General features: G+C 29.8%; 1 protein-coding gene across 4 annotated transcripts in view; it reads left to right on the forward strand.

Moving 5' to 3' along the window:
- The window catches only part of LOC106457663 (histone acetyltransferase KAT6B-like), a 96126-nt gene that overhangs the window by 61361 nt on the left and 19464 nt on the right, over positions 1 to 15301 (forward strand). For all 4 annotated transcript variants that reach the window (XM_022389336.1, XM_022390378.1, XM_022390882.1 and 1 more), the window contains 5 exons: positions 6627 to 6724; positions 7745 to 7863; positions 8651 to 8723; positions 10743 to 10973; positions 13840 to 13933. In XM_022389336.1, the coding sequence (XP_022245044.1) occupies positions 6627 to 6724; positions 7745 to 7863; positions 8651 to 8723; positions 10743 to 10973; positions 13840 to 13933 (615 nt within the window). The remainder of the gene's footprint in view (positions 1 to 6626; positions 6725 to 7744; positions 7864 to 8650; positions 8724 to 10742; positions 10974 to 13839; positions 13934 to 15301) is intronic.

Genomic DNA, 15301 nt, shown 5'->3' on the forward strand with positions numbered 1-15301 from the left:
ATCAGAACACGTAAATTATGTACAAGTAACTTGACAAGGTAATTCTGAGGGCTTATAACCCCACAAAAGTGGGCTTCAATACCCGCATTGGACAGAGTACAGCACATTGTGTTTTAACAACAAAGCTCATGACATGTACTACTTTTCAAGATCGGTTTTACATTACATATGGCGAGATTTTAACTAACATCAAAATATCTGATTCGTATTTGACTATTCAGTTATTTTGGTGTATGTAAATTTAAACTTTATCACATTTTTTTTGTGATTGACTGAATGTATTTTTTGGTAATTTTATTCCAAAACAAGTATTTTGTTTACATGTTTTATAAATACTTGCCTTAGTATTGAAGTGAAAAACAAAGAGAAAATGAAAAACTAATAATTTTCTGTTACAATAATTGTCGTAACCCTGAAGTGGATCAACAGTAAGTTTACGGACTTCCAGTTCTAAAATCTGGGGCTCGATTTTAAAGGTGAAAAGAGTGCAGATAGCCCAGCAAAAATCAACAAGAACAAGAAACTGTCCTTGTTGTGATAAGCATTCATTGGGTACCAAATAACAACATTAGAAAGAAAAAGAATGTAGGCACAATGATTTGTTTCGGAAATGCACAGTTTTAATCTTTTGTATTTTAGGCTTTCTTAGTATTGTGAATTTGTGGAAGTTTTAATTTATATGGAGCTGAAGGTACTTAAAATTAAGGGTAACATCGATGGAAATTGTGTTTTGGTGTGATCTAGAGAAAAATTAGTTTTTAGAATACAGAAGCAAACTGGTTGGAATTGTAATAAAATCTTTTGTGCAATGGTATTTTATAGGAATGGTAAAATATGTTATCGTGATTGGTTTAGGCAATAGCAAACTTCATTCACTTTTAAAATTTTTGAGTGCACAAACCAACAAAAATGGAGGTATTTATAATTGAAGTATTTAAGTGAAAAAAAAAAGTATGCACACAGCTGTATAACATAGTATGACAAAGTTATGATAAAATTCAAAGGAACTTGTTTAAAAACTAAATTCTTGTTGGGTTAAAAGAAGTATAGAAGTAATAGAAATTACAGATATTTCTCATAAAAACGGTGCTTTTTTTTATTATCAACAAGTCTTTGTAATTCTTATTTTGCATTCTTCACCAGCACTCACTACTGTTTAATTGAAATATAAATATAAAACTTTTAATGTTCCGTCAGTCCATCCTGAAACACAATGCATTATTTTTGTAACACACTCAGTTTACTTGTACATACAAACTAGTCTGATCATGTGTTGTGTTAAGTGATTGATTTAGCCCTTTAAATTGAGAAACGTAATTATATCAGTGATATTCTGAAAGGCCATGTGTAAGACAATGATCATTTCAACATGTAGAGGGGCATGGCAGTGGGTGCCCATCTAGAGGAGCATGGCTATTAAGGACAGTTATTTTGGCTAGCTTTACCATTATATCTGTCAGCAAAGTACTAACAGTGGCAACTGAAGGGAAATGCATTTCCCACTACAACAAAAATTCACTACTAACTGCTGATGACAAACACAGAAAAATAATGATTGGACTGGATTGTAAAAAATAACAGATGTAAGACTGTCACAGTTACCCCATTTCTTCAACAATGGTAAATATATGACTAGTTCCAACTATACCTAACCGTACAAAGAACATAGCACAAACTGCTGTAAACCAGTTTTTGAACAGAAACAGAAAAGCACAGCATCAGTTGTTATACTCAGAGTAGTGCAAATTTTGTATAGTGAATAAATTGAACCAAGTGACGAAGTCTGAATTGCATTTCTGTTCTGACGGAAGAGTCAAAATATTAAAATAATCACATGAGATACTTCACCATGACTTCATTTTCCCAACAATATAATTCTCAGAACTCAGTGTAATAGTGTGGGGGTTGCACTTACGCCAAAAATTGGATCTTTTGATTATTACTTTAAAAGAGCAAATAACATCAAGAGTGCATACCTAAACCTCATTGTCAATCATGTCCATCCCACTGTCCTGCATTTCTACCCTTATGGACAAGTGCTCTTCTTGGATGATAATACAGTACCCCATTGTACGTGTATTGTGTAAAATTGATTCAAAGAATATGATGAGTGACTTCAGTCACCTTTCTTGGCTAGTACAGTTAGGGATCTCAGTCCTGTAAATCTCTCCCAAAGTGTAGACCACACTTCCCAATAAATGGGCTACTATGAATAAGGTGCCTTCCGTTATCTGGAGCAGGGTATGCCACACTGAGTCCATACTATTATCTTGACAAAAAGTGATACATCTTGGGTGTCCTAATGAAGTAGCCAGTCTTGTAGTATAAGGATTTTGAATTTCCTGTTATGATATGCTTGTTATTTATGTTCTTCATACTAAAATTTTAACTCCTAATTGTAGATTAAAAATGAGTTAATTCAACTTAAACATTCATTGAATACAGAATAATGTCTCAACAACATGGGGATGTTTTAGTTGGAAGAAGTTTTATACTTTATGCAAAAAAGGAAAACTTCTTTCATATTTGATGCTAAAAAACTATGGTTCAACAGCTTAATATCTTCTTACCATTACTTAAAAAATCTATAAAAGGATGAGTTATCTTGATTAACCAAAGTTGAATTAATATTTGTTTTAAGCTGTTGAATGAAAAACTTATTTAACTTCAGTAATAAAATGTTTATTAGAAGGTTTATTTAAAAATACAATTGAGCACTTGGTGCATGGTAAACAATTGCATGAATCAGCATTTTGTTTTAACATTATATTTCGCACATCAGTTAGTTTAGTATCTTAAAAACGAGTTATTATGGAAATTTTGTTTTATTTTTTTAGAGGTAGACTGTAACCAATACACACCTTCCACATTGTGATAATGTTTCGTCATATCGGGACATTATAATGACGTGTTATAATTTCTTTATTTTGTTGCTTGTATAGTCACATTTCTTATCTCGGATTTAGCACTCGAAGCCTTCTGCCCCATTTGATATTCAAGTATGTTTCCTTCTTTATAGTTCTTCAGTAACTTTTACATTGCATCCCATACATTTGACGTGAGTGGGTTGGGTTTTCTTTATGACTATTCACATGCAAGATGTGTGAATTAATTTTCATTGACTCTGTGGTTCTCCTTTGTACGTTGTAACAGTTTTTTTTAAAGTATTACAAGCTACTAAACTTCGTGAGAAGTGTTTTTCAACATTATACCCATAGGGTCATTGACACTGGCTAATTTTTTTAAATATTTTGTCCATATTTATGCACATGTATGTCAGTTTATGTTGTAATGTATCTGTTTAAACATTGCAGTTCAAATGGAGAAATTAACTGCTCCACTTTATATTTGGGTTACTAGTGAAATAGTGCTTTCACGATTAATGATGTTTGTTGATGATCATGAAACTTAGTCTAGTTCCTTAACTTCTTAATGCATAAATTGAATAAAACAAAATAATTTTTTTAAATCAATATTTAATAACTAAACATTGAAAAATGTGGAATCTTTTGGTACTGTCATCTAAGATCTAGTATATGGTTCAGTCATGCAAAAATAGGTTGAACACGGGAAAGTGAAACTCCTGTTACATTTGGACTGTTTTGACATCTTTTAAGAGTGCCAGAATGATAATTAACCATGATAAGTATTTGTTGGAATAATATGACAACACTGTGTACATTAAAGGAGTTAACTTGACACTTCTCTGTGTGAGAACACACGTGTGCTGGGTGAGAGAAAGACTTGTGTGCCAAAAAAAAGAGTAAAAAAGAGAGATCGTATCAACTAACAGTAGCAATTCACGTGTGACCTGGAAATTTATGCTGCTTATACATTAGCATTATAAAAAGTACTGTAAGTGTGAAGTTTCAGCATTTGTCCACAGTTCTAATGAGTTGTTTTTTTTTCTTATGTACTAGTTACTGTTACCCTTGCTCCTGTAGTATGGACTTTAATTTCATGGGTATTCTGTGCAACTTATGTTTGATGTTTGTTCAGACACTGATGACCGTGCTTCTACTTCTGTGCACTGTTATCCCCTTTCTTCTACATCCAGGTGCTAAAAAACCCTTAGGGACTTTTTTCTCTTAGATGCTGGCAATAGTCATTAATTAAACAAAATGGTTGTGCCTACACAGTTACAGGTACTTTAATAGAAAAATCTTATTGTTTACCAATTTGAAGAGTAGAATGGCTGACGGTTAGGTGATCAGTTAGTGTAAAATTCAGATTTAGTGGCCCTAACACTTATTTGGGCATAATGTAAAAGAAACCAGGTGTTATTTTGGGAGTAAATGAATAATCATTGCAAACTAGATTGATGTCTTTATGTAAATTGATCATGGTTCTTGGCAGCCCTGACTATGCATTCACTATTTCTGTACATGTCCTTATCTTATAAATATATACAGTTATTAAAATATAAAACTAAGTCCCTAGGAAATAAATGGTCAGATGATTCTTTCATCAAACTTGTGTAAATTGAATGGCGGCTTAGTAAACAATTAAATTGTTTGCGAGTTTTAAGGTTTTTTTTTTAAACTAGTAATGAATGTTTCATCATGATCTGAATGTTACATTAAGTTGTATGTGACTATAATAAAAAGAGTTGCTAAAAAAAAACAATCCTTCATTGTTATTTCAAAGTATTCATCAGGAAATAAACCCGTTGTTGAAATAGTGATAAAACTTGCAGTCCAAGTTAAGATTAAAAAATAAAGACACTCCATGTAACACGTAATAGTTTAGAGGAATGTACATTTTTTTAGTTTGTAATATTTCTTTATACCTAAACTAAACAAGTCAAATGTGTAGGCCTTAAAGAGGTATTAAGTAAGCCTACTTCCACCATCTAGTGAAGAATATGCTCTAAATCTTGTACCTGATATGTAATTTTTGGTGTGTTTTTTTATCACAGTTTTATATACATTTCCATAATAGGGCTATGTGTTTAGTTTTAAGAATGTGAAATGACATTAGAATAAATAAATATTAGATACCTTGATATTTTGTTAATAAATGCAATAAATATTTATTTTTACTTTAAAGCATCTTTTTATGTTAATACTTTTTTCAAACATTGAACAGTAAATAAGGTTTTTTATAAACTTAACATTCTTTAATGAAATGAAAAATCTTAATCTAGTAGTTCAAAATAACATGTCTCTATACAGTATTTTTTAATGAGTACTTAAGAGTAAATATTAGCTTCCCCTTATGTGTATATGACAAACCTGTTTCCAGGAATCTGTTACTGTATCCCAAATTTTCATGATAATACTATATCTGAATTTTGGTGAAGTTATATTTAATGCATTTTTTCCTATGACTTAGAAGTTTGTTAGCAGCATTTTTAAGTCATAAAATCGTAATGGCTTAAAAATAGCAAATAAATTTTAAGATTCTTTAGTCTGAGGCAAATAACTGTATATTACACATTTTAAACACAAGTATGTGCTCAGCGAAAGACTAATCGAACCATCTAGTAGCTGGTTCCCTCCGAAGTTTCCCTCAGGATAGCTGGTGCTCGATGGTAAATCAGTTTTTAATTGCTAAAACCTTATATTTTTAATTTTAGACTTTTATAGCAAAAAATGAACCTTCAGAAAATGTGCCTTATTATATTAAATAAGTTTGTGTTATAGTGATGTTTTTTTCACCTTACAAGACCTACTATGTTGGAAAACCTTAAAGCCTCTTGAATATTGTCTACCTCTATGTTTAAGTTAGATCTTTTTGGTTTAAAAACTGGACAGAAAATAATCATATAAATGGAATTATAATTATGTGACAGAATTAACATTCATAAAGGATGATTAGTAAATGACTACAACAGTTTTCCATAAGTGTCTCGTAGATGAGCATAATAAACAAGTTCCATCATGTTCATGACCTCCTTTAAAAACCCAGAGAATAATATACTTGAATTACAAGATTTTAAGCCTAAGTACAGTGTTGTTAAAACAATTAAAAACTTTAGACTGTGTATAAGAGAATTTGATACTTTTCTGTGAAAACTAAATAAAAATAATTATCTGAAGTAAATTGTATTTTTTAAATGTTATAGTAGTGTTGAGTGAAAAAAATTGAAAAAAAATTCTAGACCTGACTTAACCTGAATAATTGAGCTTAATAAGTTTTTCTATGCCTTTTCAGAACATAGTGTACCATTTGCTCCTTGACAAAGAATTGTTTTAAGAATTGTATAATAAGTATAGAATATATTTTCACTGTTTCATATTTAGAATAATATATGTTGCCAGTCAAAGTAGCTGTTGTTATAGAATCGCAAGTATTCTGCCCCCCTTTTTTTTTAATAAAATAATTATTTTTCTAGAGAAAACATGTATTTGTTATTGTTTTTTTTTTTCAGTATATGAACATTTATGCATCAAAATAGTATGGTTTAGGTTTTTATTTATCTTTCTAATTTTTAGAGTAATACAAAATTATCTGAGCATGTAAAAATTGAGGGTTGTAAAACCACTGCTTTGACATTTCATAGTGCCTTTTAATTGGAGTAAAATATCTGGACCAGAGCAAGGGTGAGAGAGAGAGATTTTTAAACATTTATAAAGTTAGTTATTTAAATGTGCAATTTGTTTTTTTACAACTTTCTTTAACAGATGGAACACCTGTACAGAACAACAAACAGCATTTGTTACCAGGAGTGACTGAGAAAGATCTTAACCTATTCAAAAAAGCCCAGGAAGATTCATTATGTGTAAGTTGTTAAATAAAGTGACACTGATACTATCCTAGGTAACTTTCATGTAAAGGTTTAAAAGTTCGAAAAATGTGTTGGTTGATAATTTAAAAAAATGCATTTGCTCATTAGATGCTTAAACTAACTTTGTAGGTACTGGTAACTTTTTAATTATGATTTAGATTTGATAAGGTTAAACAAGAATAACTAGTAGTTTTAGGCCTTGATAAGTATAGAATAAACTTTTGTTGTTTTGAAATACTTCTACTAGTATGTTTGAATAATACTTGGAAAAGTTGTATCTTTGTGATTTAAAAAATAAAAACACTGAAATGTTATAATTGTTTTTCATATTAAATACAAGCCTTCCTACCAGTATTAGATTTAAAATTACATGAGCATATCAATATTTTTACTGTTTTGTCATTTCACTAATTAATGATTCAACTTCAGAAGATAAATGTCACAATTGAGAAATTTATAACTTCTACTGTTTTCAGTTTTTCATAAACTAATTTTTTAATGAATTAATCATTATATGTGTTGTTAATGTGATATATATGTGTGAAGATACAAAAAGTTTAGAAAGAATTCTTTAACTTGTGGTGATGTATATGTTTATTTTCTCCAAAGTTAATATGCATCGATATTTTCAGTATTCTTTTGTGAATGGCTAAATAATCTGTAAAGCTCACTTCTAATTATTTATAAATAAATCAACTTTTGAATATTTATTACTACATTAAAGTTCATTGTAACTTTTTTGTGCATATCTTATTACCTTTGAAATGTTTTATATATAAGAAGGGAAAGGTTTAATGTTCTGTTTATAGTTCTTTCATTGAAAATATTCACCCAGTTGTCTTTGAAAGTAACTTATCAAACCAGTGTTTTACTTCAAAATGTTTACCCAGCATTAAAGTAACTTGCAGTATTCTTATCTGATGTAATTTAGCTCAGATTTTTATGTATTAATAATCTAGAAAAATTTATACAGGTTTCTTATATAACTAATAAGTTATCTCCTTGAAACCATAGACTATTGTACATGAAACACCATTGACTGAGACTCCTGCTCGTTACCCTATGGCCATAGAGTTTGGTCAGTACGAGATTCAGACATGGTACTCTTCTCCTTTCCCACAAGAGTATGCTAGGTAAAGTTACATTTTTTTCCTCGATGAATTTATACCATGGTGTGCTGAGTTTACAATTGTATTAAATGTAAGTAAAAAGAACAATAATTGTAATTGAGTATTTAGACTTCCGTGGGTCAACCCTGAACCATTAATGATAATCATTAGTATGGTTTTTAATTTAGTGCTTTATGTAATACATTTTTAGAAATGAACAGAAATGAATGTTTGTATAAATAAATTTTCATTGTGTTAAACATGACACATAAAAGCAGTACTTTCAGTTAATTTTTCCTTGCTAGAAGTGTATAAAATATTATTACTTTTTAAATCTTGAGATATAGTGTGTCATGTGCCTTATTCCTTAATATTGACATGAGATTATTTTTTTTTACTTTTGTAATATCTATTGTTATTTTTGTTCTCTTTTTTGTTTGTGACATTGCAAGGCCTTGATTAAGGTGCTCCACTTGTAATTTGCAAGTTTCAGAATCTAAATTTGTTGCTGAACATGCTTGATCTTTAAGCCATAAGGGTGTTATAAACTTGCAGTCAATCCCACTATTTTGTTGGTAAACGAGTGCTCAAGAGTTGGTGGTAGGTGATGTTGACAAGCTGCTCTCCCTCTAGTTTATCACTTCAAAATTAAGGAAGGCTAGTATAGATAGCCCTCAATTAGCTTTGTGTAGAATGCAAAAAAAAAACTAATTTATTTTTAATCTAGTAGAACTTCTAAAAATACAAACATGTTTCTTAACCTCCATCTGAGAGTTATGATTAAAAATCCTAAATGTTAATTATTTCTTAGATTACCTAAACTTTTCCTGTGTGAATTCTGTCTCAAATACATGAAAAGTCGAAGTGTACTTCATAGCCATAGGGTGAGTCTAATTCATTATTTTTGAACAACTGGTAGTGATTTTGGACATACTCAAACATGAGGAGAAAAATAGTTTTATGAGTAGCTCTGGTATCATTGTTCGAAGTAATATTTTTTTTAATCTTTAAATTTGTTGCATGTATTTGATTAAAAGTTTATTGAATTGTTGTTCCATTTATGACAAATTACCTCTATTATCCACTATGACAACTTAACATTCTACTATGCAAATTTATTTTTCATAGGATATATGGAATTTTGAATGAAGTATCACCTGTTTTGTTTAAAAAATAATAATTTAAGGAATATTGAGAACCTTTCAGTTTGCTTGAGTATCTGAATAAGTTTTTCTTTTTTAAGATAAATAGCTGTGTATGCTTCTTAGATATTCATTACTGTCAACAAAGATTTGAAATTATTAGTTGCCTCTAATGTTCCTCAACCATGAAAAGTGCCTCATTAGTCTGAATTATACCTTGTATCATGTAAACAATAATAAGTACTGTAAAAAATGTATAAAGATACCCATTTTCCTTTTCCATTTGTCTCAATTAAAAAAACCTTCAACAGCAGTGTAATAGTATGATAAATTTAAAGCAGACAGCTCTTTCAAGTGTATGAATTCACTAAAATAATTGATTTACTGCATCTGAATTGTTATTATACTCTATCTTATATTAGTCTTACTGTACAGGTAAGGTAACAGGGCCTTTGAAATGTTAAATTTTGGTAATTGACTGTTTTAACTATCTGAACACAGTTGTGGGTCAAAGTTTGGATGCTAATACCTTTTACAGAATGCCAATTGACATGGAATTAGGTATTTGATGGTAGAGTTTTAAACTATTCATTTTGCTCCAGGCAAATGATTTAGCAACAGTTCATGGTAGAGGAAAGTAAATACCAGGTACTTTGTACAGGAATACTGAAAAAAAACTGTAGATATGCATATCAGTGGTTTTAGAGGCTATGCAAGTGCAATATCTTAACAGACTTTTAGACTTACTAAAAGCTTGCCACATTTCACATAGATACAGTTAGTAAATTTGAAATTATGGTAAACATTCATTCTCAGATATGCACATTTAGTTAAAGTTTTATCAACTATAAAAGTAAATCACTAGAAGAACTTGAATCATACTTTTAAATGGTAAATGTTTTTTTGTGTGTGACTTGTAAAGCAGAATTACCACATTTTATCATTTTGTTTGTAACCGTTTGCATTTTGTAATTAGAATATCTGTAGGTGATTTGTATAACTGAACATAAGATTTAAAACCTGCAATGTCAAATGAAAAATTTGCTATTGAAATGATAAGTCAAATTTGATAAATTGACTATAAATTTGAATAGTGCTTTATTGTATGAGGAATTTTCATACAGAAATTTTATTTTTATTAAAATATTATTTTATTAATCATGTGTTTAGGAAGTACTTGATATTTGGTTTTTGTGCAAAATTGTCAATGTTTCAGAAGAGTGAAAAAATTCGTTTTGTCTTGTTTATTATGCATTAGCTGTGAATTTTTGTTTTAAGATTTATTTTTTGATATAAATGTTAAGAAATACAATATTAACATGGTGTGAGGAAGGCTGATTGAATTAAGCCTTTTATGAGAGAATGTTCTTATGGTGTATTGAGAGTAAACAAAGTATGCTTATTTGTTCTTTTATTATTCATGTGTAACATCGTATGGGATAATTAAACTGTTTTAATAACTTGGGAGATATGATGTATTAGGTAATAAATTTTCTTTCATCGTATGGGATAAATAAAGATTTCAATAACTTGGGAGTACGATGCTTTTCAATTGATATAATGACTTGTACATGTCATGAAATCTTTTACAGTAAAGCAGTGATAAGCTGTAATTATTATAAAATACCTAATGATATGTACATGTACATATTCTGATCCTGAAATTAAATATTTAAATTATGTGCTTAAATCTTTTTGTGTTAACCAGAAAAAAAGCTATTATATTTTGATTCCAAAACTTTTTTATCCTATTTTTGACAGAGAAAGTGTTCATGGACTCACCCTCCTGCCACAGAGATTTACCGAAAAGATGACCTATCAGTCTTTGAAGTGGATGGAAACATCAACAAAATCTACTGTCAAAATCTGTGTCTTCTTGCCAAACTTTTCCTTGATCATAAAACCCTCTACTATGATGTTGACCCATTTCTGTTTTATGTTCTCACAAAAAATGATGACACAGGGTGCCATTTTGTTGGATACTTTTCTAAGGTAATACTTCTAATGTTTTATTGGGAATACGTTTTTTACTTCAGTTCATGTAATTTTTCATTGTCCTTACTTCGGTTATCAGGGTTTTTACTTAATCTGAAATTTAGGAAATTGCAAAATATACTCTTAACTCTTTCAGTATAGAATTACTACAAATTATAACATAAACTTAAATGTTTAGACTAAATAGCATAAATCTCATAACATTATATATTTATTATTTTTACTATATTGACCTTTCAGCCATGCTTGGCTAACAATATAGAAGTTACAATGATGTGGCGCACATGCACTCATATTACTGTATCTAACAATATAAAAAACTGACATTTAGTCTTTACAAAGTGAGCTGTCTTGGCTGTGTTTTAATAGACTAGTAATTTGTAAAATAGTCGCATTTCGATTATTATACATTATATATGTATATAGATTATTGCTATTTAGAAATAAGTTCTTAAACTTATTTTTCTTAAAACATAGAACAGTAAATAAAGAACTAAAGCCAACAATTATCTCTTCTAGTTAAGACCTTGCTGCTTGACGTAGGTTGCTAAGCCTATTAAAATTTTGCATGTGGAGGATATGAAACAAAATAAATAACCAAAAAAATCATAAATTACTATATCAATACCATAGAATTCCACTGTAATTTATCAAGTCTAGTAACTAAGCTGTATTGCAGTCTAAAATAAAAAAAATTAAATTTTTAGCAGACTAAAGACACAACCTACCACCTTGAAATCTTGGTTGGAAAGAAAGAAATGGAATCCAAACATGTTAAAATGGCTGAGAAAGCCACTAGGGGTACATTCTAAGCTTGTGATTGGTTATTCACATCATATATAGAAGTAATTGTATATAAAGGAGCATTTTCACAAATGGAAAGAGGTGGGTAGGGTGCCAATGTGTTTGATTTATTATATGAGCAATATCTTAGCAAATTGAAAAAATAAGAGGCTATTATTTTATATTCTAGCTTGCGCTGCATTCAACATACCATGTGACACACAAAAATCGATGTATAACTGTATTTTTTATATCTACTTTTAAATTAAGAAATTGAGTAAGGTATAGTATAATACTAAAATTAAAATTATAATCTACAGTTTGATACCAAATTTATTGATGGAAATTCATGAAATAGTAGTTCAATAACATTTCAAATGTGAGGACATGGCCTTTCACCCATGACCCATCTAGAAAAGGTTAAGTAAAACTGCAAACACACAAGTACATAGGAATCATGTTTTTTGTGCTTATTTTTGAGAACTGGTAACATTTAAAATACATGGCAATGCAAGTGAGATTATAAAATTCACACTTGATTTTCAAAATGAAATAATTTAATCTTTGTATGCTTGTGTTTCCACATTTCACCTTAAGGAATTATGGGTTTATTTGGAAAAGTTCAGTAAAATTTAGATGAAATGAAGTTTTACTCAAATTCAGCATTATGAAACTATCATCATAAAAACCCATATAAAATAGTGAAACATTGAGTCAGCATTGACCACCTAAGGAAATTATTCTAAGGCACTTATACCTTAGCTAGAGATTCAGTCTTAACTACATAAATTCACAGATAAATCTTTACTAAAAGTTTACCAAATTTCATGAAGATATTCTTACAACATTAAAAGTCATGTATGTGAACTTTAATGGTTAAAAGGTCAGTCATTTTGACCGACCCAGTATTTCGAGGGTTAATTGGTATTTATACAACAACAGATTACTTGGTTCACACTTTTCCATTGTCATGGTTTGAAATTGCTCTTGGATTTATTGAATTTATAATGCAGTTGACAAAAGTAGGATATCAACTTAAGTTGGTACTGCTGTAGTTGAAATTTCTATGTTTTTATGACAAAACATTACATGAGTTTTTCCATCATATACCTGTTATTTGGGGATGAGGCAGCAAATGAAACTTGCCTGGTCCTGAGTTCTAGTTCACAAAAGCTCAGTAGTCCACATGCTCACTGGTGAATTCTAGGTCATTTTGGTGCACACAATATTCACATTATTTATTGCCAACATTTACTCCAATTTAACTTGTGTTCCAATGGTCAAAAATATTAAGACATTGATGTCTTGGGCATCTGAAATTCCCCAATCCTTCCAGCTTGTAACATATAAGGCTGAAAGTAACATTTGAATCTGTGACATATAATGTGTTTGCAATACATTTTCATTTGTAACAGAAAGATATTAACTATTAAAAAAAAGATTTTGAGAATTTCGTCATACACCTGCCTCCACCCCAAAAAGAAAAAACTTAATATTGGTTATGTCTTATCTCTGTTGGATTTAGGCTACATGTAGATGTTTTTATGCACAAAAATTATGCCCTATGAAAGAAAATTGCCTATTCTGAGTACTTCTGAAGAAATGAGCAAAAAGTGCACAGCAATAGTGCAGATGGCAAAAGATTTAAAGACTCTTCCTGTACTGATCTTTTTTAGTCATCTGCTATTGCACTTTAATGAGTTTGCACATTTCTGAGGTGTTTATGATTTAATTAGCTGTTCATCACTTGGTGAGTTAAAAGGAGCCTCACATATCAAAGCACAAAAATTGTCTTGGAATTGAGCCAAGTAGTAGTAGTAATACTATTTTGTCTCCAGTCCCATTAATCTGTACCCCAACCCACCATACCCCAACATTTGTGTAACCAAATTGGATGGATAACCAATTTGACAACAGAGATGGCAGCCAGTTCTCATCCCTGAGTAGCAAATGACTATACACTGACAAATAGAATTTGGATAAAACTATTTTTCAAGCAAATACTTATATTTTGTATCTCTATTCTTAGTATAAATAGATTTATAAGTGAATTTTATAATTGTGTATCATTTGTTTTCAGGAAAAACACTGTCAACAGAAATATAATGTTTCCTGTATCATGACAATGCCACAGTACCAAAGAAAAGGATATGGACGGTTTCTGATTGACTTTAGTAAGTTTTTCATTGCATTTCTTACATATATTATGCCAAATCTTAACCCTTTGATGCCTATATAAGGGCAGCCCATTATGAGGCAAAATTGCACCATTCATTTAAAAAACTGTTATAGAAAATAAATTCCTAGCCATTTTTACACGCATTATAAAAATTTCAAATTTTGATTTTTGCTTGATTTCAATATTCTCCCATTGAAATCATTGGTGTTTGAAAATTTCCTGAATTTTATTTAGCATAAAGAGATACTCATAGCCTGCTTGGAGAAAAATCAAAATAGTGTTGGATAAAATAGTATAATTTACCCTTTTTACTTGAATACAAGTGTAGTTTTATCAATATTTATAACCAATCATTGTTTCTCAACCTTGATTGTCATAGTTTGATGTAATTGCCTACATCTCAACTTCAAGAAGTTGCAGCTTACTGATCTAAACACATCATGAAAATTATTTTTTCTTCATTCATTTGAGGTTTAAAAGCAATAAAGCTTCCAGTTCAGTGATGATTTACATAGCAGTCAGAAAAAATAATAAAAGCTTAACTTGGTGATATGTTGCAAGGAGAAGGATGCCTGTAAACAACTTCTGCTACAAGTTATTGTCCTCATTTTTTGTTAAGTTTTGAAAAAGTTTGTTTATCATTCTGTATACTTCAGTTCTATTATAATGTTGAAGTATGATAAGATTTTTTTTTTTGGAACAAGTTGAGGTAGGCTTAGTTAAATCATTTTGCACTCCATTATATCAAGTTTCATTTTGCTGAGAAAGTCATTGTGTTCAGCCGTGTTTGCATTAAACTTTATAGGCCTAAGTAACTGCTCAAATTGAAAAAAAAAAAAACTAATAAGAAATTTGAAAACAAATATATAAATGAATATGAAATGGGTTTAAAACTTTTATATCAAATGAAATCTTCTGAGTGAGAATTTTTAAAGAGTTGGCTTATTATGATTTTGGCATGGTAAAAAGTTATTTTTATTCTATTCCAATTATTGTAAACACAGTAAGTCTACATGCTTTCTTTCTCAAATTAAAACAAAGATAAAATTTACAGTTTCATAAAATAAAAACTATGTGAAAGTTTTAAAATAATATTGGATGACACAAAAATGTACAACAAAAGTATGAAATTTTTAATTATTTCTTAAAAATCTATCACAATGGCAGTTTTCGAAATGTCCAAGCTGTGAATTCATACAAAAGTTGCATATAGAAGTGAGATATGTTATTTGCAGAATTTACATAAACTCAAGAAAGTAATTCTCAAGTTGCAAAGTATTTCATCCAGTAGTATATTTATGCAATGCATCTTAACCCTTTCAAGACGGGTCACGGGTGAAAGGCCGTGTCATCTCATTTGTTG

This window comes from Limulus polyphemus, unplaced genomic scaffold (assembly GCF_000517525.1).
Source record: "Limulus polyphemus unplaced genomic scaffold, Limulus_polyphemus-2.1.2 Scaffold0, whole genome shotgun sequence".
Taxonomy (NCBI): domain Eukaryota; kingdom Metazoa; phylum Arthropoda; class Merostomata; order Xiphosura; family Limulidae; genus Limulus; species Limulus polyphemus.